General features: G+C 44.2%; 1 protein-coding gene across 2 annotated transcripts in view; it reads right to left on the bottom strand.

The window, feature by feature from the left end:
- SORCS1 (sortilin related VPS10 domain containing receptor 1) overlaps nucleotides 1-25,866 on the bottom strand; it is a 423,910-nt gene that overhangs the window by 220,683 nt on the left and 177,361 nt on the right. For both annotated transcript variants that reach the window (XM_048857873.2, XM_048857874.2), the window contains exon 3: nucleotides 12,552-12,651. In XM_048857873.2, the coding sequence (XP_048713830.2) occupies nucleotides 12,552-12,651 (100 nt within the window). The remainder of the gene's footprint in view (nucleotides 1-12,551; nucleotides 12,652-25,866) is intronic.

Genomic DNA, 25,866 nt, shown 5'->3' with positions numbered 1-25,866 from the left:
TCATGATTTTATTGACCTCTATCATATCCTCCTTTAGCTGCCTCTTTTCCAAACTGGACAGTCCGAGCCTTTTTAATCTCTCCTCATTTAGAAGCTGTTCCATACCCTTTAATATTTTTTGTCGCCCTTCTCTGTTTCTTTTCTAATTCTAATATATTTTTTGAAGTGGGGTGACCAGAACTGCACGCAGTATTCAAGGTATGGACATACCATGGATTGAAATAGTGGCATTATGATATTTCTGTTTCGTAATCTAGCCGTTTCCTAGCATAGTGTTGGCTTTTTTGACTGCCGCTGCACACTAAGAGAATGATTTCAGAGAACTATCCACAATGACTCCAAGATCTCTTTCTTGAGCAGGAACAGCGAATTTAGAACCCATCATTTCATGTGTATAGTTGGGATGATGTTTTCGAATATGCATTAGTTTGCATTTATCAGCATTGAGTTCCATCTGGCATTGTGTTGTCCAGTCACTCAGTTTTGTGAGATCCCTTTGTAACTCTTCACAGGTCTGCTTTGGACTTAGCTATTTTGAGTAATTTTGTATTGTCTGCAAGCTTTGCCACCTCAGCGTTTACTCCTTTTTCCAAATAATTTATGAATATGTTGAACAGCACAGGTCCCAGTACAGACCTCTGGGCGACACCATTATTTACCTGTCCCCATTCTGAAAACTGACCTTTTATTCCTACCCTTTGTTTCCTATCCTTTAACCAGTTACTGATCCAGGAGAGGACCTTTCTTCTTATCCCATTACTGTTTACTTTGCTTAAGAGTCTTTGGTGTCTAGAAACTTTATCTCTGCATCCTGTCCTGAGGTGACATGTACCCAGTCAGTATAGGGATAGTTGAAACCCTTCATTACTACTGGGTTTTCTACTTTTGTAACGTCTCTAATCTCCCTGAGAATTTCACAATCACCATCACTATCCTGGTCAGGTGGTCTGTAGTATATTCCTATTATTCAAGCATGGAATTTCTACCCATAGAGATTCTATGGCAGTGGTTCTCAAACTGTGGGTCGTGACTCCAAAGTGGGTCATGACCCCATTTTAATGGGGTCACCAGGGCTGGGTTAGACTTGCTGGGGCTCGGGGCCAAAGCCCAAGCCCGAGGGTTTCAGCCCTGGGCAGTAGGGCTCAGGTTACAGGCCCCCTGCCTGTGGCTGAAGCCCTTGGGTTTCAGCTTTGGCCCCCTGACTGGGGAGGTGGGCTTTTGGCTTTAACCCTCTCCCACCCCAACCCAGCGGATGGGGCTTGGGTGGGCTCAGGCTTCGGTCCCCTTCCTGGGGTCCTGTAGTAATTGTTGTTGTCAGAAGGGGGTCGTGGTGCAACGAAGTGTGGGAAGCCCTGTTCTATAGTACAGTTTGATTCATTTAAGATTGTTACTATATTTGACTGTGTTTTCTTTCACATATAGTGCCACTGCCCCACTAGCATGACCCATTCTGTCATTCCTATATATTTTGTACCCATTGATTGTCATCATGTCACTAGTTTCTGTGATGCCAATTATATCAACATCCTAATTTAATACCAGGCACTGACGTTCTCCCAGCTTAGTAGGTAGAAGGGGATGATGACCCAAGATCAGGTACTTTGTCTGACTCATGACATAAAACACCCATTTGAGTCTGGAACGAAAGTTGGTGCAGTTCTTACAGATTTGATGGCAACCGACAATAATGTGGTATGCCAGGCTGACTGCCAAGATGCTTCATGTTATTCTTTGTAGGCTGAAGGTGAGGTGTATCCAGGAAACGATTAGGAACTACAGCATCCTCCTGCAACTCCGGGAGGAAATCAGTTGCCTTAAATATCTCCACAATGGCCTTCCACAAGGGTCAGTTTTGGGCCCCCGTTTGTTCAATATATACACATACCATCTTTCTGAAAGGCAGGCTGAGAAGTATGTATAGGCTGATGACATCTGTACTGCTGGCACTGGAAACAATGCTCATACTTTTTAAGGGAATCTCAGCCAAGAAATGGAGATTTTGATCACTTACTTCCAGCAGTGCAGACTAATTCTTAGTGAACTCAAGACAGTCACAACTACTTTCATTTAAAACAATTGCCTGCCAATTGGCACATCCATGAACAAGGATGGCTACTGCCATTCCAACCCAGTTGTCACATATTTGGGAGTAAAATTCAACCATTGCCTTACACACCAGCTTGACCCGGAACACCCGAAAATGAAGATATCTTCCTGTACCGGAACAAAAACTATTGGGATACAAATACTATTGGGATCCTCCTCGGGAGCACCTGAACTGCCCTTGTCAGCTTGTCAACATGGAGCTGAATCTGGCCACTCGTATTATTAGTGCCTGCTTGAATTGTACACCAACCTCCAGTCTGTATGTGCTAGTGACATAGCTCCACTGGATCTCTGACGAGATGCCATTACTGTTAAGTCTGCCTTGAGATCTTTGACATTTGAAACCAACCTATTACATCTCTGGTGAGCTAATGCCCCATTTTCAGATAGGAAACAACATACAGAGTCAACTCAAAGGTCTCATAATATTCAAGAGAGGAATCCCACTCCTGGGGACCACGGTGTGACACCAAAGCTGATCTCCTGACACCTTTTTGCTATGGTAGCCCACATACTCCTGGAAAAAGAGTGCTACTGGCCTTTTACCATGCACAGATGATCAGCACTGCCAGGGAGCTAAAAACTATGCTCCGACAGATTGGAAGTGTCAGTGGGAAAGAGCCTAATACACTAAGTAAATTCAGGACTCCATCACTCCACCTGCCTGCTAAGTCCATTTGATTGTAGAGCCTGGTCCAGGCTCATCCAGAGTTGCCAAAACTGTGCACTGCTGTGACTGTGGGGCAACATTCCAGACAATAACTCATGTGGTGGAAAAGTGCCCAACTTGACGCCTGTATTCTCTGGTTACAGAGCCTGGACATTGAGCTCTGATGCTGTATATGAGAAGAAGTGGTCAGATTAAGTACAGTGTATATGTTCAGTTTTGTGATTAGATGATAGCAACAGCAATAGGCCCTGTTATCAGCAAAGCACATGCTTAACTTCAGCTTTAAGGAGACTACGCATGTAGTTAAACTTAAGGAAGTGCTTAAGTGCTTTATTTAATAGGGATAGGCTTACACATGGGTTTACAGTTAAATCCATGCTTGATTGCTTTGCTGAATCATTGCCTTAACCAAGTTTCTTACGCAAATACTCACAGGAAAAAATATAATTTGCTTTCCATGATTAGGCAAGAGTACAAGCTTAAAATTTATTTTCCATTAAACCTTACTAGAGAAATGTTTGTGGAACAGAGAATATTAAAGGTTGAGAATGCAACCAAAGAGAATTCATTTGAAATGTCAGCCAATATTCATGGGGAAATATTTGCAGTATTTACCTAGTAATAATAGACAGATAGTATACTCACCCTCCATCTGGTGTGTGTGTGTGTGTATGTATAAAATATATCTTTAGAGAAGTTGAGATTTCTAGTGAAAAACTAAGGCCACGTGGCTTAAAAAGGTGACTAACGATCTTTCAGGGCACGGTGTTATTTCTAAAGTAAACAGGACTTCTCTCAACATTTCACCAGTTTTGGGGAGAATTTGTGCCCCTTTAATCAAAGAGTTTTCAGTGGAAACATTCTCAAGTGAAAAATTCACAAATATTCCCCCCGCCTCCTTTTACAAAATTAACGCAATTTTCCATTCCACATGGAAACACAAAACCTGTCCAGTTTCAAGTCTTTGTGCATTTCACTACAAATTTCACACAGCTTTAAACTATTACTCTCTTTCTCTTGCTCTCTTAGTCAATGAGACTACTCCATATGCTTAACTTGATGCATATGATTAAGTCGTTTGCTGCATCAGGGCCTTATAGTATAAGGATACAGCTTTTGATAAGTCAACCCTATCCTTTAAAAATGCCCTTTTGCCGAATGTGCTGCATCTTCCGTTGCTCTCTGCTGATGCTTCTCTATAAACCAGTAGTTCAGAGGTCATACAATCCTGTCACCCAGTAGCCAAGCTTAGCAAAGGAACAACAATGGGAAAATGGGTAATAAATGTATGTCCAGCACACATAAGGTACAATTACTACATAAATCCCCTCCACTGGGAGCTGGGACCAGAACCCTAGTCTTTCTACCATAAAATGAGAAGGCCCTTGTTACTCGATGTGAAGGAGAACTTCTCCACCTTCTAACATAAGCTACCATATCTTCTTTCTGGGCCAGCCAGAATGAGATAATATCACTCGTTCATTCACACACAGATCTGAAAAGTTATTAATATGCCATCAATTAACTTTTGCTTCCGGTGGCACGCAAAATCCAAGCAGTACTGAGGCTCTTGAGAACTTTAAAAAGAAAACAAAAATTGTCCAAATGTTTAATTCTGCAAAAAGTTTCAGACTCAGTTTGACTTTTGGGGAAGAACGTGCTGGTCAATTTGATCTGATATTGGTATTTGATCTGAATTGATCTGAACCAGTTCACCAGTCCTTAGTATTGACCAACAAGTAGGACAACTAATTTAGATCACACAAACTTGCAACAGACCATCAGCCTGTGTTTGGTATTCCTGGGATGCTGTGGATCAATATACCCTGGTCCAAATCTTGTAAGCTTTAACACATGTTACAAAGCAACGGGAGTTTTGGATGCTTAAGAGATGCACGAATGGGCCAACCCACACCTCACTAGCTTGTGAAGGAGTCAGGAGCAACTGATGCCACTCCTGACAAAAATTGCCAACACATTGTCCACAGAAGGAATCTTCCTTTCCTTCTTCAAACACACAACAGTCCAACCAACACTGAAAAAAACCCTATCCCGACACATTAATTCTGGCCAACTACTGCCCAGTTTCAAACATTGCATTCCTGAGCAATCTCTCAGAGAGGCTAGTCAAAGCACAACTACAAATACATCAAGATTTTCAGAAATGACTAGTGATTGTAGGTGCCTCCGTCTTGAGATGTTTTAGCGGGGCCCTGTCAGTACTTAATTTGTGCCAGGGCTTTGCACTTCACAGCCCCAGCACCTCTAAGCTTGGCAGTTCCTCGCCCCGACACCTCTGGGATTGCTGCATCAATTATGAAAATTTAAAAAAAAAAAATGCTAGAGCCCCGGCACCTAATTGCTTAAGCCCCAGCACCACTTTCATGACAAATTAAGCACTGGGCCCTGTAGGAATGAAGGAAAGTAGATGTGTTTTGTAGTTTAAGTAAAATAAAGAGGTTTTATCAGCCATGGAAAGGCTTTGAATATAAAGTGGGAAAATGTAACAAGGCATTGAAAACGATTGCTTCTAATTTTTGAATCTATGTGGCATCTGGCAAGATTAGTTTTGGGGAAAATGCTGAGCTCAAAGTTTGGTTGATCAGAAAAGAGAAGCCTCTAATTTTCAGGAATAGTTCTAACTAGTTTGAACAATAAAGAAGAGCTGTTCTGTGATGAACTGGTAGTAACCTTTAACATACCAATGTTGTCTTAAAGAAGGAGCACATTCATAAAATCTTGTCTACTCAAGGCCAGGAAAGGGGTCAACCCCAAACTGCCCCATACTGGTTCTTAACTAAAGCTAGCCATTGGCAATGACATCACTTGTTTGTTAAAGAGTATCAAAAGATAACCTATCAAAGTATTCGTTACTAGTACCTGCTTATCCAGTTGGAGCTAGCCAGCACGGGTTTAAGCAACCCTGGGTCTAGGCCTTTTGTGAGTATTTCAATCAAGTGCTTATGAATTTGTTGCTCCATGGGTAATAATAATTGCTTATTATTTGGGCTTTTTAGACATGTTTAGAATAAATTGTATAACTGTCAGGTGGCCCTTGGATTTAATAAAGGAATTTATGGCTGAATTGGTGTCATGGTGGCACCCTGTGTTAATAAGTCAATAATAATTCCAATGGGCCCTGATTTTCAGAATTCCCCTCAAGCACCTACCTTCTGAAAAGCAGGTCCTTTTACGGGCATCTCAAGTTGAACGTACTAAAGTAGAGATGCCCAAAATCTCTAGTAACTTTTGAAAATCTTGGCCCAAGTTTCCAAGGATGAATCAGCAACAGACCAACTTTGAGACCATCAGAGGACTTTCATGATACCCATGCAAAGTATTAATATTTATTTATTCAATGTGCTTTTTATTTCTCAGAGATAACTGATTAGGAAAAAATATCACAAAAGGACTTTTCAATGGGCCTAGATCCAGGTTTTATTCAAGTACATCCCTTTCTCCATATATCAAATGCCTATTTCGTTGGAAAATATCACGATACAAGGAAAGAAATTGTACACAAATATACTGCTGTGTCAACGTTATTGATTTTCTCGCCATTTGTAAAGACCTTCATTGTCCTACCATGTTTCTTAAATCTATCAGCATTTCAAAAGAAGACCCTGAGAGCCCCATTTATCTGCAGCTGCACATTCATTTCATTTCCATTTAACAATCAAAATCATGATTTAAATGCCTAGGACCCCTCTCTGCTTCCATTACGTTAAATGTCCGAGAACAGTCAGTCATCATCTTCTCTCAAAGTACTGTACTCAGTTTCAATAATTTGTGTTGAACCCCTTTGTGGGACTAGGAGAGCTACAAGCCTGTGTGTTTATTTTTTAAATCAAGATCTCATTATCCAGCCTGATTTTCTGAAATCTTAGCAATTTAGTTAAGTATGGTACATTAATCAGGTAGCTCTGCAGCAGCCAGGGTAGACCAGTCTTCTTTTTGGGTCTTCCAGCAATCATTCAAACAATGCAAAAACTCAAGTCCATTGGAGTGGGGAAGGAGTGATGCTCCACATCCTAAATCCCCTGTTGTACATACACGCACAGCTCAAAGGTCAGCTTCCAAGTGGCAACATTGCTTTCATACAACTTGAGAGAGAGAGAGAGAGACAGTCTTTTGATGATCCCAGACATGACACCAGTTGCTATACTGTCCCAGCATCAAGCATATTTGGAATAATCCACCACTGTATCATGGATAACTCACATTTCGCATTGTTCCCCAAACACCACCCACAGCATTAACAGAACAGGTGTCAAAATCCCCAGCTCCATGGATCTCTCCTCCCCAGAACCGCCTTGTTCTTCCCCATTCTTCTTAAAGCAACCATGTCCCAAACATCAAAATGGACAGAATCATAGACTCATAAGAAAATAGAGTTGGAAGGGACCACAAAAAGTCATCTAGTCCACCCACTTCCCATCCACGCTAAGGTAGGACCAGGTATACTTAGGGCTTGTCTACATTACCCGCTGGATTGACGGGCAGCAATCAATCCAGCGGGGGTCAATTTATCATGTCTAGTCTAGACACGATAAATCGACCACCGACCGCTCTCTCTTCGACTCCGGTACTTCACCAAAGCGAGGTGGAGTCAATGGGGGAGCGTCAGGAGTTGACTCACCGCAGTGAAGACACCATGGTGAGTAGATCTAAGTACGTCTAAGTTATTCACATAGCTGAAGTTGCGTAACTTAGATCGATCCCCCCCACTAGTGTAGACCACACCTTAGACCACCTTGACAGGTGTTTGTCTAGCCTGTTCTTAAAAACCTCCAGTGATAGGATTACACAGCCTCCCTAGGTAACCTGTTCCAGTGATTTCCTATCCTGAGAGTTAGAAAGTTTTCCCTAATATCTAACTCAAATCTCTCTTGCTGCAAACATACAGAACAAAGGCTAGGCCTACATCTGGAGTTGGGAGTGTGATTCACCGCTCACATAGCCATACTTGTGCTAGCTCTTGAGAGCTAGCACGCTAAAAATAGTAAGGTAGCCATGGTAGCATAGAATCATAGACTGGAAGGGACCTTGAGAGGTCATCTAGTCCAGTCCCCTGCACTCTAGGCAGTACTAAGTATTATCTAGACCATCTCTGACATGTGTTTGTTCAATCTGCTCTTAAAAATCCCCAATGATGGTGATTCCACAACCTCCCTAGGTAATTTATTCCAGGGCTTAACCACTCTGACAGTTAGGAATTTTTTTCCTAATGTCCAACCTAAACCGCCCTTGCTGCAATTTAAGCCCATTGCTTCTTGTCCTATCCTCAGAGGTTCAGAAGAAATTTTTCTCTCACTCCTCCTTGTAACAACCTTGTATGTACTTGAAAACTGTTATGTCCCCTCTCAGTCTTCTCTTCTCCGGACTAAACAAACCCAATTTTTTCAGTCTTCCCTCGTAGGTCATGTTTTCTAGACCTTTAATCATTTTTGTTGCTCTTCTCTGGATTTTCTCCAATTTATCCACATCTTTCCTGAAATGTGGTGCCCAGAACTGGACACAATACTCCAGCTGAGGCCTAATCAGAGCAGAGTAGAGTGGAAGAATTACTTCTCATGTCTTGCTTACAATACTCTTGCTAATACATCCCAGAAGGATGTTTGCTTTTTTTGCAACAATGTTACACTGTTGACTCATATTTAGCTTGTGATCCACTATGACCCAAGATCCCTTTCTGCAGTACTCCTTCCTAGGCAGTCATTTCCATTTTGTATGTGAACAGTGAGGTGAGTGGCAACCTGGGCTAGCCGCCCCAAGTACAAACCTGCCTGGATCCCAGGGGTACGTACCTGGGGAGGGTAGCCTGTTAGGGTTGCCAACTTTCTAATTGCTAAAATCAAACACTTTTGCCCATCCCTTTCCTGAGGTCTCACCCCCCACTCACTCCATCCCCCCTCCTGTCACTTATTTTCACGAGGCTGGGGCAGGGGGTTGGGGTACAGGAGGGGGTACAGGCTCTGGGCTGGAGGTGCGGGCTCTGGGGTGGGGCAGGTGTGCGGGATGGGGTTTAGGATGTGGGCTCCAGGAGGCACTGACCTCTGACTGCTCCTGGGAAGCGGTGACGTGCCCCTTTGGTTCGTAGGCAAAGGCACAACCAGGGAAGCTCCGTGTGCTCCATGTGCTGTGGTTCTCGGCCAATGGGAGCTATGGAGCCAGCGCTAGGGGTGGCGCCTGTGCACGGGAGCAGTGCACGAACCCTCCCTGGTTGTCCCTCCGCCTAAGAGCCGGACAAGCCGGCTACTTTCTAGGAGCCACGCAGATCCGGGCAGGGAGCCTGCCTTCCTCTCTGAGCCACCAATCAGACTTCATAGAATCATAGAATATCAGGGTTGGAAGGGACCTCAGGAGGTCATCTAGTCCAACCCCCTGCTCAAAAGCAGGACCCATCCCCAATTAAATCATCCCAGCCAGGGCTTTGTCAAGCCTGACCTTAAAAACTTCTAAGGAAGGAGATTCCACCACCTCCCTAGGCAACGCATTCCAGTGTTTCACCACCCTCCTAGTGAAAAAGTTTTTCCTAATATCCAACCTGAACCTCCCCCACTGCAACTTGAGACCATTACTCCTTGTCCTGTCCTCTTACACCACTGAGAATAGTCTAGAACCATCCTCTCTGGAACTACCTCTCAGGTAGTTGAAAGCAGCTATCAAATCCCCCCTCATTCTTCTCTTCTGCAGACTAAACAATCCCAGTTCCCCTCAGCCTCTCCTCATAAGTCATGTGTTCCAGACCCCTAATCATTTTTGTTGCCCTTCGCTGGACTCTCTCCAATTTATCCACATCCTTCTTGTAGTGTGGGGCCCAAAACTGGACACAGTACTCCAGATGAGGTCTCACCAATGTCGAATAGAGGGGGACGATCACGTCCCTCGATCTGCTCGCTATGCCCCTACTTATACATCCCAAAATGCCATTGGCCTTCTTGGCAACAAGGGCACACTGCTGGCTCATATCCAGCTTCTCGTACACTGTCACCCCTAGGTCCTTTTCCGCAGAACTGCTGCCTAGCCATTCGGTCCCTAGTCTGTAGCGGTGCATTGGATTCTTCCATCCTAAGTGCAGGACCCTGCACTTATCCTTATTGAACCTCATCAGATTTATTTTGGCCCAATCCTCCAATTTGTCTAGGTCCTTCTGTATCCTATCCCTCCCCTCCAGCGTATCTACCACTCCTCCCAGTTTAGTATCATCCGCAAATTTGCTGAGAGTGCAATCCACACCATCCTCCAGATCATTTATGAAGATATTGAACAAAACCGGCCCCAGGACCGACCCCTGGGGCACTCCACTTGACACCGGCTGCCAACTAGACATGGAGCCATTGATCACTACCCGTTGAGCCCGACAATCTAGCCAGCTTTCTACCCACCTTATAGTGCATTCATCCAGCCCATACTTCCTTAACTTGCTGACAAGAATACTGTGGGAGACCGTGTCAAAAGCTTTGCTAAAGTCAAGATACAATACATCCACTGCTTTCCCTTCATCCACAGAGCCAGTAATCTCATCATAGAAGGCGATTAGATTAGTCAGGCATGACCTTCCCTTGGTGAATCCATGCTGACTGTTCCTGATCACTTTCCTCTCACTTTTAATGGCCCGGTCAGCAGTGCTGACCAGAGCCACCAGGGTCCCTTTTTGACTGGGTGTTCCAGTCGAAAACCAGACACCTGGCAACCGTACAGCCCATGCCACTGCTCACAGCTGCCCATGCTTTCACAGCTATACGACTATTTTGAGCATGCCAGCTCAAAGACAGCGAGGGTGATTATGTCTGCTTGAGCTGGGAATCACACCCCCAACTTCATGTGCCGGTGTAGTCTAAAAGTACTGCTAATGGTACGGTTGTCAAGCTTGTCCATGAGGCATAGAAACTACAGGATCACTTAAACTGAAATAATCTGAATTAGGCCCCAGTTCTGCAAACACATCTTCACATGAGTCACTTTACTTGCATGTGTCATCTCGTTAAAACCCATGGGGTGACTCGGTGCATAAAGTTACTCAAGTATGGAGGTGTTTGCAGAACTGAGACCTTAATTTGCAAATTCCATTTTAGTTGGGGGATGAAAAGTTACTTGAGTAAGAGATACCAGAGTATCAATGGCACATTGTACAAAAATTGGTTCTGTTCAGACTACATGGACATCCTGGGTAAATATGGGTTTCAAGTCATCTAAATGACTTCACAAACATCATTCTTCTCTGTTTATTTGGAAGTGATGTTTATCCCCTGCACTCAAGTCACAGACGGGCAATTCAATGTGTAATGTGGAAAACCAGAATGTGGTTGATGAATGCAAAACATGGACGAGTCAGACCTCAAATGAGCAAGGTAGAGATACTCATAGACTTAAAACTCTGAATATTTTCAAAAGACAGAAATTTATGCTGCCTCAAGGGAATTTAGCTTGTGCAAATGGTAACTTCTTTCTGGCACATAATAGGTCACAGAAGTCATTTGTGGAAAAGGCAGTCATATAAAATGCAGGATATCAAACCAGATGACCCAAGTGATCATTTCTGCCACTACTACATATGACCCTTCAGTCCCTCATTACAGCACAAGTATGTAATAAGGGCGAAATTCGCTACTGTGCAAAGGGCCAGCATGAAGCCTGTGCAACATTTATATCCCAGTTAAGCCCTACAGACAGGATCCCACCCTAATTTATCACCCATGCTGTGGGAGGAAGAAGTCCTAAGTGATTAAATAGTTCTTGGTACCTAGCCTTGTACTGACACTCTGCACAGGGGCAAATTTCACCCCAAATGAACAATCCCTGAACAACTGTTCCCATGCCTTGGCCAACACAGACTTTAAGATCAAAAATGCTGGTGTTCCTCATCTTTTTTCTTATGCAAGCATATATTCTGTGTATACTGCATGGAAATTCCCAATCTATATGCACTCTCTCAATTTCCCTAAACCAGTTAGGTGCCTTGCAAGTGCAGAGGAAAATGAAGTCCCTGCCTCAAAAAGCAAGCTGTCTAAAAGGACACACACGACAGGCTGAGATGAAGCAGCAGGGTCTGCAGAGAGGAGGTGAATGGTACCACCAAGACAGCTGAAACCCTGCTTAATATGGAATTTGAGGGAGACTCTGCGTGGGGGGTCCCCCTTAATCAGGGGTCTGTGTGGGACAATCCAGGACATTATTCCCAGTAATCACCCTGCTCCTTCATATCCTGTGCCCTATGCTTCCATACAACAAGAGACCCCTCCAGAAATGTACAGAAGAGAAGGTAGCCTCTGCCTTTTACAAGCATGTCGCCATTACAAACTCTCACTAAAATTGTAACTCAGTGGAGTGCTTGTCTAAGTAAAACCTTTTGGGCTTTGGGAGCATTTTCTTGTCAGGGTTTTGTCAGATCCTGTTCAGCTGGCTAGTGGGCAAATAACCTTTCAAGGCAAATAACCTTACATGCAATCTGGCCTCCAGAGATCCTAACATCTCAAAGAGTCTCTCCCCTTCTAAACAATGAAATCATCCCCAGCTAGAAGGTATAAATATGATTGGATATTCGATACCTTTTATGCCCATCCATGTCTTGTAGACAATCACAGCACCAGACCCTCAGCTGTTGTAAACCAGCATTTATTCAATAGAGCTATGCCAATTTACACAAACACAGGATCTGGTCCATGGTACTTATATTAGCAGTAATGAACATTTAGGGAATGGATGAAGATTAACCAGTCAAGGCAGAAGTCATATCTTAAACTAACAAGACACGAAAAGTCTTTTCATTTACCTTGCGCTTGTTGGTTGGGCAGACGTACAGGTAGCTCAAAATAGTCTTCAGGCCAACCTTATCGTTCAGTTTCTCATATGTTGTCCCATAATCTGTTGACCTATAAATCAAAAGAGAGCTTTAATAAGTACAAATACTTAATCACAAAAGGCACAAGCCACTTGGCTGCTTTTCAGTGTAAAGCCTATGTTTTACATAGTGGAATGGCTCTCTGGAGCTTTTTGAATGATTCATGTAGTATATAATGATGCTTAATTATGTACACACAGCATCATGTGAGTGGTTAACATTTGCATTTAAATTGGATTAGGAAACATTAAAACAGCATCTTCCCACTGCACTTTAAAATAAACACGTTCAATAAGAAACATTAATTCTCGATAGAAGAAGAGATGATGATAATTATTGTAAATGCCAAATAACTGAGAGCGAGGGGCTAAATTATCACTTCAGTATATTATAAGCTCACTCAATTTTTTTTTACATGAGATACTGCATCCTTTCCAGGCACAGCCAAGTGCTGTTACTTAGTAAAAACAGGCTTCAGAGTAGCAGCCGTGTTAGTCTGTATCTGTAAAAGAAAAGGAGGACTTGTGGCACCTTAGAGACTAACAAATTTATTAGAGCTTAAGCTTTCGTGAGCTACAGCCCACTTCATCGGATGCATGCAGTGGAAAATATAGTGGGGAGATTTTATATACACAGAGAACATGAAACAATGGGTGTTACCATACTCACTGTAACAAGAGTGATCAGGAAAGGTGAGCTATTACCAGCAGGAGGGGGGGGGGGAACTTTTGTAGTGATAATCAATGTGGGCCATTTCCAAAAACAGACTCCAAGGAGAAACTGCTGAATTGGAATTAATTTACAACCTGGATACAATTAACTTAGGCTTGAATAAAGACTGGGAGTGGATAGGTCATTACACAAAGTAAAACTATTTCCCCTTGTTTATTTCCCCTCCTACTGTTCTTGTCAACTGCTGGACAGTTGGGTGGAGGGATAGCTCAGTGGTTTGAGCATTGGCCTGCTAAACCTAGGGTTGTGAATTCAATACTTGAGGGGGCCATTTGGGATCTGGGGCAAAAATTGGGGATTGGTCCTGCTTTGAGCAGGGGGTTGGACTAGATGACCTCCTGAGGTCCCTTCCGACCCTGATATTCTGTGATTCTGTAACACCCATTGTTTCATGTTCTCTGTGTATATAAAATGTCCCCACTATATTTTCCACTGCATGCATCCGATGAAGTGAGCTGTAGCTCATGAAAGCTTATGCTCTAATAAATTTGTTAGTCTCTAAGGTGCCACAAGTACTCCTTTTCTTTTTAGTAAAAACAATGTGTTCTCAGAGTGAAAGCCACTGATTTCCTTTATGAAAGCCCAACAGCATGAGTATTACAGTTAACATGGGCTTGTTGTGTGGGCCATTGGACAGAGGATGGTAAAAAATGCTTAACAACCATACAAATTGATGTGCGTCTTTTGAAAGTATCTCTGATATCAATGTTGCCAATAGAGACATCAGCTATCTGTTCTTAAAGAGGACAAATAAAGAAAACATTTAAGGCTATCTAATGTAGCCAAGAACTCTATTCTGACACTTGACTGAAACAGAGATCAATTATTAGCAAAAGATGCAATTCGTTATGTGGAACTTGTTTAAAAGAATTATCTTCTAGTATCTAGAAGAATGTGGTAGATGATGGAACACCACTTAGTACTGTCTGGGACTATATACCACAAAAGAATGCAATGTGTTTCTGGACGAGCATAAATATTTTAAAAGAAGAACGTGTACCTTTAAAACAAACACACTACTATCACTAATTTTGTCATTATAAGGCATGGATGTATCACTAAAAACTTCCACTTCCGTTAGCAGATGGCCAGAACATCGCCTCCCATCCTATCATTCTGATGCCTGGCTACCGACATCCATGATCTCCAGGTTTGGCTATTACATCTCATTGTATCTAGGAATTAAACCAAGGGCTGACCAGAAGATGGCAATTCCATTTCTCAGCAACCTTCGAGGTTTCAAAATTTGTTTTAATTCCACATTTTAAAGAAAACAAAACCTTTCAAATATTTTTTTGCAAAAAACGGAATTGTGTCAAAGTGTCCGTTTGGGGATCAAAACACAAGCTTTATAATAAGACAATTATATGTTGACGGTTAGAACGCTGTCCTGGGATGTGGGAGAACCAGGTTGCAGTCCTTGCTCTGTCTGATTCATAGCCGAGTTTTTCATCCTAATCAATGCCCTAACCACTAGGCTACATAGCAAGCAGGCATATGTGTCATCATCCCCCGCCCGCTCTCTCTCTTTGTTTTTGCCAAAACGGATACCGCTCTGAAAACCATTTCAGTTCCGTATATTTTGGCAAAACTGTTCCCACCAGCTCTAACTAAACCGCACACCCAGAAAAAAGCTCTACCTGGTACAAAATGCAGCCACTTCACTGCCTGGCAACCCAGCTCAACATAAGCATGTTACCCGAGTGTGCCACTCTCTACACTGGTCCCCCACGGAATCCAGAATCCAGCTGAAGCTTGCTGGATTCCAAGCCTCCCACGGGATTGGCCAAAGAGTCCCCCATCCTCGGTGACTGTGCGCTCCCAAAACAGCAATATTCCACCAGAACAACGAAGCCATCAGCAAGTCGGAGGCGGCTTGTGACAACAGGGGATAACTGGGCCTAAACTAGCACATTCACTCCCACAAAGACATAAGCATGACCATGACCTTGTGTTAGTGGCTAAACTTATGTCGATGATCTTCTCTCACACATGCACAGCCCCACACAAACGATTTCCCCGATGGGCTGAGAAGAAAGGAAGGGGGGGTATCATTACCGTTAGTTCTTCTTCTGAACGAATCGGAGATGCTGTAATGCTATGATGCTGGAAGCCATACGCAGTAGGTAGAATACAACAGAATCCTGAATTCCTGGCTTCCCTCTATTACACCAGCCATTTCTTAACACTGCCTCCCCGTGGCCAAGATCTGCATATGCTCTTTATTGATATTTCTGCTGCAAATTGTGTGTGGCGCACATTCTGCCTCTGTTTAAACTGAGATGATCAGTAAAGATGAAAAAGTATAAGTTACCAAAGGGCAGAATTTGGCTCAGAGCCTTAGGAATCTGTATATTGATGAATGGGTGAATGTCTCCCTTTAATTGCACTAATGTTATCTCATTTATTTTGATAGAGTGGCACCAGGAAAATGGCCAGGAGAATTCACCACATAAATTTTATTATGAAGATATTAAAAACAAAAAGCCACACAGCAAAACAAGACAAAACAAGAAACCAACCACTAAACAGATATTTCAGGTCTATTGTAAGTAATAATCTTATATTCAGAATTACTAGCCATTTTTTCTGACTCTCCAGGCAATTATTTTGCACTCATGGCTTTATTTACAAGGTAACATTATATACAGCTGGAAGAGAGTGCTTCTGTCAACATCTATAACAGCACTAGAAACAGTAGAAAGCTTGGGGAAAAGAACAAGATGTTTTGCAGATGAACAAATATGCAAGTGATCAAAGTAGCTAGCATCTGATTTCAGTCTTATCCATAATCCATGCTTTTCGTGATTCTGCCTGAACTGACTAATAATCACACACTCCAGAAAACATAACTAGACATATCTTATTTGCATCTGTTTTTTCCTGTTCCTCTCATGCCATTTGAATGCTGCCTTTCTTTTTTATATCTGGACTAAATATTATCGACAGAGCTGGTCAGAACCTAGAATTCTGTTTTGCTGGAAATCCTCATTTTTTCCTTCATTCCCAAGTCAACGTGAAAATTCAAAATTTCACGTGGAACAAATATTGTATATCAGAAAACCTGAAACTTTTTTTGGCTGTCTCAATGATTGGTCCTGCTTTGAGCAGGGGGTGGGACTAGATGACCTCCAGAGGTTCCCTTCCAATCCTGATATTCTGTGATTCTGTGATTCTTGTCTATATGGACAAAACTTTTCATTTTGACTGTAGTGTTTCCCCTTGTTACATTATAACAGAAGCCAAAATGGTGAAGTCAAAACAAGATGCTTCAACTTTATCAAAATGAATCTTTTCAATAATTTTCTATCAAAAATTCCAGCAACATAGATAGATCATTCCCATGGAATGCTTTGATTTAGTTGAATGAGCATTTTTGGAAAGAAAACTGTTCTGATGGGAAAAAAACTGACCAACTGGGCAGAAAAACAAGGTTTTCTTTCTTTACTGCAATATTTAAATTATATACCAACCATGGTTCCAAGTGAACAAGGTACTTAAACACACGTATAACTTTAAGCGCAACAGTAGACTCACTGACTTGCACTATAAGGTGGGTAGAAAGCTGGCTAGATTGTCGGGCTCAACGGGTAGTTATCAATGGTTCCATGTCTAGTTGGCAGCCGGTATCAAGTGGAGTGCCCCAAGGGTCGGTCCTGGGGCCGGTTTTGTTCAATATCTTCATAAATGATCTGGAGGATGGTGTGGATTGCACTCTCAGCAAATTTGCGGATGATACTAAACTGGGAGGAGTGGTAGATACGCTGGAGGGGAGGGATAGGATACAGAAGGACCTAGACAAATTGGAGGATTGGGCCAAAATAAATCTGATGAGGTTCAATAAGGATAAGTGCAGGGTCCTGCACTTAGGACGGAAGAACCCAATGCACAGCTACAGACTAGGGACCGAATGGCTAGGCAGCAGTTCTGCGGAAAAGGACCTAGGGGTGACAGTGGACGAGAAGCTGGATATGAGTCAGCAGTGTGCCCTCATTGCCAAGAAGGCCAATGGCATTTTGGGATGTATAAGTAGGGGCATAGCGAGCAGATCGAGGGACGTGATCGTTTCCCTCTATTCGACATTGGTGAGGCCTCATCTGGAGTACTGTGTCCAGTTTTGGGCCCCACACTTCAAGAAGGATGTGGATAAATTGGAGAGAGTCCAGCGACGGGCAACAAAAATGATTAGGGGTCTGGAATACATGACTTATGAGGAGAGGCTGAGGGAGCTGGGATTGTTTAGCCTGCAGAAGAGAAGAATGAGGGGGGATTTGATAGCTGCTTTCAACTACCTGAAAGGGGGTTCCAAAGAGGATGGCTCTAGACTGTTCTCAATGGTAGCAGATGACAGAACGAGGAGTAATGGTCTCAAGTTGCAGTGGGGGAGGTTTAGATTGGATATTAGGAAAAACGTTTTCACTAAGAGGGTGGTGAAACACTGGAATGCGTTACCTAGGGAGGTGGTAGAATCTCCTTCCTTAGAGGTTTTTAAAGTCAGGCTTGACAAAGCCCTGGCTGGGATGATTTAACTGGGATTTGGTCCTGCTTCGAGCAGGGGGTTGGACTAGATGACCTTCTGGGGTCCCTTCCAACCCTTATATTCTATGATTCTATGACTAAAGTTGGTAAAGAAAAAATATTATTTTCTGCAAAAAGCTTAGAAGAAAAAATGTTTTTTGCAAGAGTTTTCAAGTTTTCACTGGAAAACAAAAAATGTGAAAATTTGTTGGGGGTTTTTGTTGTTGAAATCATGACAAATTTTTACAAAACACATTAATTGTCACAAAACTTACTGTTTTGTTAAAAAGCCATTTTGTTGACTGGGAGAAAAATGGTAAATTATATTTGATTAACTCTCTCTGGACAACTCACATGCTTAAGAGTACCCACATGCTTAAATAAGATACTGAACTGGAGCATATTTTGACCTCTGCAGCACTGAATGGAGGTCAAGACTTCCACCTGCATCCCGGGAAGGCAGTGCTTTATTCCACGTGTGAAGCGTTAAGTGTGCCTGGATAAACTCTTGGGATGCGGCTGCTCTACCCCTGCCCAGAGGAGGCCACTATTGTCAAGGTTCCATATTCCCCTGACTATGTAGGTGTGCAGGAGAGCTGGACTGGTAACCATGGAGAGTAAAATCTTCCATTTGCTTACAGGACAGGTAGAGTAGAGGCACATTAGGCTTGCCAACTTCGTACTCACACAAAACCGAACGCCCTTGCCCCGCCTCTCCTCAGAGGCCCCGCCCACACTCATTCCATCCCCCCCTGTCGCTCACGCTCCCCACCCTCACTCACTTGCTCATTTCACTGGGCTAGCTCAGGGTAGTTGGGGTGCGGGAGGGGGTGAGGGTTCCGGCGGAGGTGCAGGCTCTGGTGTGGGGCCAAAGAAGAGAGATTTGGGGTGCAGGATGGGGCTCTAGGCTGGGGCAGGGAGTTGGGATGCAGGGGTGCAGGCTCTGGGGTAGGGCTGGGGATGAGCAGTTTGGCGTGCGGGGGGGGGGGGCTCCAGGCTGAGATCGAGGGGTTTGGGAGATGGGAGAGCGATCAGGTTTGGGGTGCGGCAGGGGGTTGGGGTGCAGGCTCTGGGAGGTGCTTACCTCAGGCGGCTCCCAGAAGCAGCAGCAGCATGTCCTCCCTCTGGCTCCTACGCAGACGCGCGGTCAGGAGGCTCTGCGCGCGGTCCCATCCGCGCGGTCAGGAGGCCCTGCCCCCAAGGCTACCATTGGCCGCGTTTCCCGACAAATGGGAGCTGCAGAGCCGGTGCTTGGGTGGGGGAAGCACATGGAGCACCCTGGCTGCCCCTATGCCTGGGAGCCGGAAAGCACACATGCTGATGCTTCTGGGAGCTGCACAGAGCCACGGCAGGCAGGGAGCCTGCCTTAGCCCCACTGACCAAGCTTTTAACGGCCCAGTTGGTCCTTTTCGAACAGGCAATCTTAGGCAGGATGGAGACTTAGCCCTATATGAACAGTCAATAAAAAGCTTGTTGTACATCTTGGTAACCACTGCTTACCAGAATCTCCAAATTGGTAACATGGTTGTTCAACTGATTTACTCAAATTGCTGCAAACCCTTGTGCGGACACTCTAGTTCAAGTTCAGAGTGCCTTATTTTGATTTAGCTTAAATCTATTCCCAATCAACCTAAGCAACACCAAACTAAGCCACTCTGAAAATAAACAGAGTATCCACACCGGGGTTTGCACCAGCTTAACTAAACCAGTTTAAAAATCACACCTTTAATTAAAGCAGTGCAACTTTCTCATGCAGACAAGCCCTTACTGCAGTTACGCTAACACATAGTGGGTGCTACTGGAATTCAAATACTAACGTGTGTAATATTCAGAGACAGAGCATTTGGCTTGTTCCTGATCTGATGGACACCCATTTTGCACCATACAAATTTCATTAGCTTCAGGGGTGTCAATTCTGATTTGTACCAATGAATATTTAGAATGAGACTCTTTAATGTTTATCTGAAATCAAACTTATTTTTGCACGCAGCCAGCAAGACAAACACTTTTACTTTTTACCCAGCCTAATGACCTGACAATAATTAAACAGCACCAAACATCCAAACGGGTATGAATCTGACTTCTCTGTGTAACTAGCTGAAAACATCTAGAATAATTTATGTTTTATAAAATGTTTGAGAAAGTTGGCATTTAAATAACTTCATTATTATTCATTGACAGCTTTTTTTCTCCCTCTCTATTCCCATCAGGACAAATGACATTTCTATTACAGTATTATAACAAACTCCTGCACATTTTAAATAGTCACAGAATTCCATTAGTCCACCTACTGTCATGAATATCTCAATCCATTCCTCACAATATTTCAGAATAGGCAATCAGCATCAACCGGTGACATGAACCCTAAGGAAATTATCTTCTACTGCCTTAAATATTGTGCACTGAAATCCAGAAGCCTGGCATTATAAATGTATTGTTTTAAATATATTGCTTGATAAGTTGTTATTTACTTGCTTCTGTCAGAAACGTAGGGGCTGCCTGTATTTCTCTATTTTACCTTAGCTGCTGCAAACATGAAAGTCAGCCAGTCACCACACAGCCATGCAGAGAGGTCTGTCTGGGGCACTTGAACAAGAAAAATAAACTGTACTTGGATTCTGGCCCATATAAATATTGTCAGTTTCTCCTCTGACAGCCTAGCAGTTTGTCCAGAGTCCTGAAAAGGAACACCATCAGAATAGAATAAAATAAAGCTCATATTAAGATACACAAAATTCTAGCTAACAACTCAAAGCATCGAATAAAAAGATTTTTTTTTAACATTTAATGTACTTGGTACCATTTATGCTGTTTGTTTCTTTTTCCGCTTCACTCCACTTGAGTGGTGAAACAGATTGGTTTAATTTTCTGCTTCTTGTGCACCGATACAATACAATTTTATTCTCTTGTTTGATTTCTTTTTAAAATCATGAAACTATTCGTATTTCTATTTTGTTTTGTAATCTATTTATTGTTCCAGTTTGCTGCTTTGACTCCTTTCAAAGCTGTGCTCACAGCAGGCTACATTCATAGATTTTAAGCAGGGGCGTCATTTCAGAAAAATTCTTGGGAGGGGGTCTCCTGGCATCAGCATCACAGTATCTGCCTTCCTGCCCATGACTGCTCATGAGGGGGATTAGCAGGCCAGTCCCATCCCAGAGGGGCGGTGCACCAGTCCTATCCTAGGGAGCATGGAGCAGAGGGGCGGCCTAGGACAGGGCCCCGCTTTCTCCGCACTCAGCTCCAGGCTAAGCTGCACCATTGCTGCCTGTCCAGCTGCTGAGGAGAGGGGGCAGTGCTGACAATACGGTGATTAGTAGCCACAGCGTGCCACACAGCGACCCCCTCAAGCCCAGGGTAGACACCACAGCACGAGCTGACAAGGAGCTATGAAAAGTCAGAAGGGGGGGTCAACTGCTGCCTGTGCCCCATAACAAATCATCTCCCTGGTTTTAAGGCCTGAAGAGACTATTAGGTCATCTGGTTTGACCTCCTGTATGACACAGGCCATAGCATTGCACCCAGGTACTATGGAGCTTACACAGGTTTACACCAGCTGAGGAGTGAATCTAAACCACTTTTCAGCAGCAATGTTGCTGGCATTTGGAAGACAGGGCTCATCTCTGCCGGGGCAGAACAGGGTGTGGCAGGCTGGGGCTTACAGCAGACTCTCATAGCTGTATTTGCAAAAGAAAAGGAGGACTTGTGGCACCTTAGAGACGAACAAATTTATTTGAGCATAAGCTTTCGTGGGCTTCAGCTCACTGCATCCGATGAAGTGGGCTGTAGCTCACGAAAGCTTATGCTCAAATAAATTTGTTCATCTCTAAGATGCCACAAGTCCTACTTTTCTTTTTGCGGATACACACTAACACGGTTGCTACTCTGATAGCTGTATTTGTAATGCTTGAATAAAGGAATCATGAAATTGTAATGAACAAGCTGTCTGTGCCTTGTGACAAAGAACACTGGAGCTGGTAGAGGAGACGACCCTGATTTTAAGAGACCCCCCTCCCGCCTTGTGCAGTCTCAGACCATGGGCTCTGGCCCAAGCCTGAACATCTGCAATGCAATTTCATAGCCCTTCAGCTCAAGCCCAAGTCAGCTGACCTGGGCCAGCCATGGGTCTTTTACCACAGTGTAGACATACCCTACAGGATCATTTTAGGTACAGTGCTAGTCTCCCATCCCTTCAACTGAATCTGTCTTTCCTGATTGTTTATAGCTAGGTACCCCAGTATCCCATTGATTTTTGTCATTCAACCCGTTTCACAAAAGCCTATTATCTCACGGTCCTCTTCCATTGTTAGACAGTTTAGTTCACCGCGTTTTGCTATTAAGCTTCTCACACTCCTATATGGCCATTTACAGCTTTTCCTTTTGGCCTCGTGCCCACTTTGATTTAACTCCTTTGTCCATAACCCTGTTACTTGTCCAGGATCTCAGCCTCTTCTGATCTTAATTTCCTCCTCAGAGTTCAACTGCAATTTCTCGCCTATCCTTTATTACCAGAGATAGCTACTTTTGAGTGACAGACACCCCCAGCAGATGGTCTTGTTTCACTTCAATTCTCCTCTGCAGCTGAGCTTTTCCCAAGCTTCTGGTTTAAATAAAATCCCCAGTCCTGGCATACTTTCAGAGACAAGTGCTTCAATTTGATTTAGATGGAGTCAAGTCTTTCTGTATACCCACTCTCCCCTACTTAACACATTTAAACCCTGCTTCTTTACACCATCATCCGACTATTTGAACCCTTAAATTTGCCCTGGCCCAGCTCACGGAGACAAAAGCATGTCCAGAAAAGCTTCAATAGGCCCTAGACCTCATCCCCTTTCCAAGTAATCAGTTTAGCTTCCAGGAAATGTCTGAGGTTTCCCTATGGGCTTGATCCTGCAAAGGGTTAAGCACTCTAGCCCACAAGAAGTCCCATTGAAGTCAGTGGGTGCACACATACACCACCTGGCTACAAGCCTTGCGTTCTGCACTCTGTGCAGCAAATGGGCTAGCACCTGCCCTGACTAATCTGCTGTATTCCTACCTTCATAGTTCCTCTTTCTGACTGGGTACTATTCCCCAAAGCATTCAACCTGGGCCAAGTGCTTCAGTTGGAAGTCAACTCCCATTGGGAAGCACTGTGCCTGGGTGGAGAAAGCACTCAACTGTGATTTAGGGCTCTATTCTTGGCTCCGCCACTGGCCTGCTGGGTGACCCTGGGCAATTCACTTGGTCTCTCTCTGGCTTGGTTTCCTCATCTATAAAATGGGGATACTGATACTGACCTCCTTTGTAAAGAGCTTTGAGATTTAAGAGCTAGCAATTATTATTAATTGCAGTGGGAGCAGAATTAGGCCAGGGTTGAGCACTTTTGGAATTTTACCCATTGCCTTTAAGACAGAAGCAAAGTGGTTTTACTTTTGTTTATAAGAGTAACTGATATTCTTTACTCTATTCCACTGACCAGCCTGGCCCCCTCAGTACTGGACTCATTCGGTCAGTGCCTTTTCACTCTGTCCTAGGCCTCCCAGTTTGGGATTGACCTTGCTTTGTATTTATGCCTTCATGGCTCACAGCACAGGCCCTTTGCCCTTCCCCCACACTCAAATACCCGTTTCTCAGCTGGCTTTCCCTGTGGTCATTCACTTCAGACATGGGCTAACTTGCAGGCTACAGAGAAACTAGTTCAAAGTTTTATTACCTTCAAAGAGACTCCTTCAAGAGGGAGGTTTTATTACCTGCCCTGACAGCACTGACAGCTCTAACAATTAGACAGCACCACTTTAAAAGTCTATTTTTAAGTGGCATGGCTTAAATTCCACCATTAAAACATCGTAAATTTAGTCTGAAGGGTTGGAATTAACTTTTAACAGGCTCAAGTTGTGGAGGGGGGGGGGGAGGCGATGCAGAGACTTGCTCACTAGGATCCACACAGAGTTCAAAACTTCTGAGGATGAAACCTTACTTGTATGGCCCCCATTCCCCAGTATCTGAGCACCTCACACTCTGGAACGCCTTTATCTGTGAGGCAGGGCAGTGCTATTATTCCCAGACAAGTCTCCCTAGTCCCTAGCTAGTACCCCTAGCCATTGAGACATCCTTGCTCTCCTTAACTGTATGCATAAACACAGGCTCTTATAATCCACGGTTAAGCAACTGCTTTTGTCCTTCTTGCCCCTAGGCTCCAATTCATTCAATTCCATGAAAGCGCCACCTACAAAAACTTCCTTGAATACTTTATAGCGGGGGGGGGGGAGGTGGAAAGACAGTGTAAAATGTTTGGCTTTTTTCACAAAACTGTAGAAACTTGACATCGTTAGGGCTGAGAATAACTTTTCCCCACATCGATTTCCTCTTTTTTTAAATTTTTTTTTCATCAACTTTTATTTGAAGCAGGTTCAAGGAATAAAAGTGCTGCCGCCCACCTCTCTCTCCAAACCCTTCTCCATTTTTGGTTTACACGGTCGGCAGGCAGGAAAAAGGACACATTCTAGCACAAATACTCCTGCCCAAGTATTGGGCTGTAGGGTTACCTAGACTGTCAGATTTGGGGAGCAGGGACCATATCTTTGTTGTGTGTTTGTACAGCGCCTAGCACAGTGGGGTCCTGGTCTGTGACGGGTGCTTCTGCAGTAGCAATTAATAATAACAGGATGTGGAGTTTCTCTGCCTGCAGTGTGAGGCGAGAAATCCTCCCAGTCAGGCTGCACTGGGCTCTGCTGTTCCACCCGTGTCATGAGAAGCCACAGAGCAGTTCACTCTTCAGCCCTATCCCCGACCCATATCCAGCCTGGCCTTCTTGCAGCTGCTGTGTGTTGGCTTGTACAGAGCCGAGCGGCACGCGGGACGTACATGCCCCAAACCCTGCTTGTCCCCAGATTGGGCAACACAACTGCACTGGTTTCACTGTCAGCTTGTGACTGCAGAAGCGGTAGGGTTGCCAACTCTGACTGAAGCTATTCCGGTAGATTTTTTTTTCCCCCAACATGACCGAATGTCATTAATTGAACTGTACCTATTAAAATCTCCCGGATTGCTTGCAGTAGTCACCGGGAGATTGATGCCGATTCCGGTAGACTCCTGGCCAATCTGGGAGCATTGGCAACCCTAAGAAGTGGTGGCTGTCTGCGACCGAGTCCTTCATACATAAGTATCCCTTTATCTTCCAGCCTTGCCAGGGAGCCTGGATGGGGTTTGCTGAGTTGCCTGTGTACCCCTGTTCTTACGCCACTGAGATGGGCTGAAGTATCACCATTGCACGGATGTCCGTCTGGAAAAATGAAACGTGCAGAATAAATGCACATCTCTGTGTGCAACCAGGGCAATAAAACCTCAGAACTATCTTACTCATTGCTCTGAATCAGACACTTCAGAGGACGCTGCCAGGAAAGCATGTGGGGTTTAGTGAAATGTACATAGCCCTTCTCATGATGAGCCCCCAGCAATGCTTCTTGCTCCTCAGGTAAACAGCCCCAATAGGCTTCTGAGACAGTATTACCTGAACACGCAGTAAGGAATGCTGAATAGGGCCTTACGGATTCAGTTGGGTGCGACAGCCACAGCCCTGTGTAGAGGGTAAATTCAGGGGGAGATTACAGAAACACAAGCCTTGCTAGAGCTCCCAAGCACACAGGGCTAGTGCACATGCTGACCCACCCCTTGCAATGGTGCAGCATGCTCCCAGCTCTGCCGGCCAGTGTGGGTGCATTGCCCCTGGGTAGGCTCAAGCCCCAGGGCTCTCGTTGGGAGCAATCCCTGCGGTTGAGAAAAGCGTAGGGATTGATACTTTAACAGCTGCTGAGTGTGGGGATTGCGATAGGTTATACCTGTCTGGTACCCCCTTGGGGCAAGGCTGGGTACCTCTCTTATCCCGGACATCCTTCCCTGGCTGACAGTGTTACTGTAGATTGGTTTCATAGCCTCAGTCTCAGCCATTCAGTAAGTGCCTCTGAGGAAGTCTGGTCCCCTTCCAGGGGTGCCAAAGAGTCCAAACGAAAAAGGC

This window comes from Caretta caretta, chromosome 7 (genome assembly GCF_965140235.1).
Source record: "Caretta caretta isolate rCarCar2 chromosome 7, rCarCar1.hap1, whole genome shotgun sequence".
NCBI lineage: Eukaryota > Metazoa > Chordata > Testudines > Cheloniidae > Caretta > Caretta caretta.
This window is presented reverse-complemented; position numbering and strand designations above follow the sequence as displayed.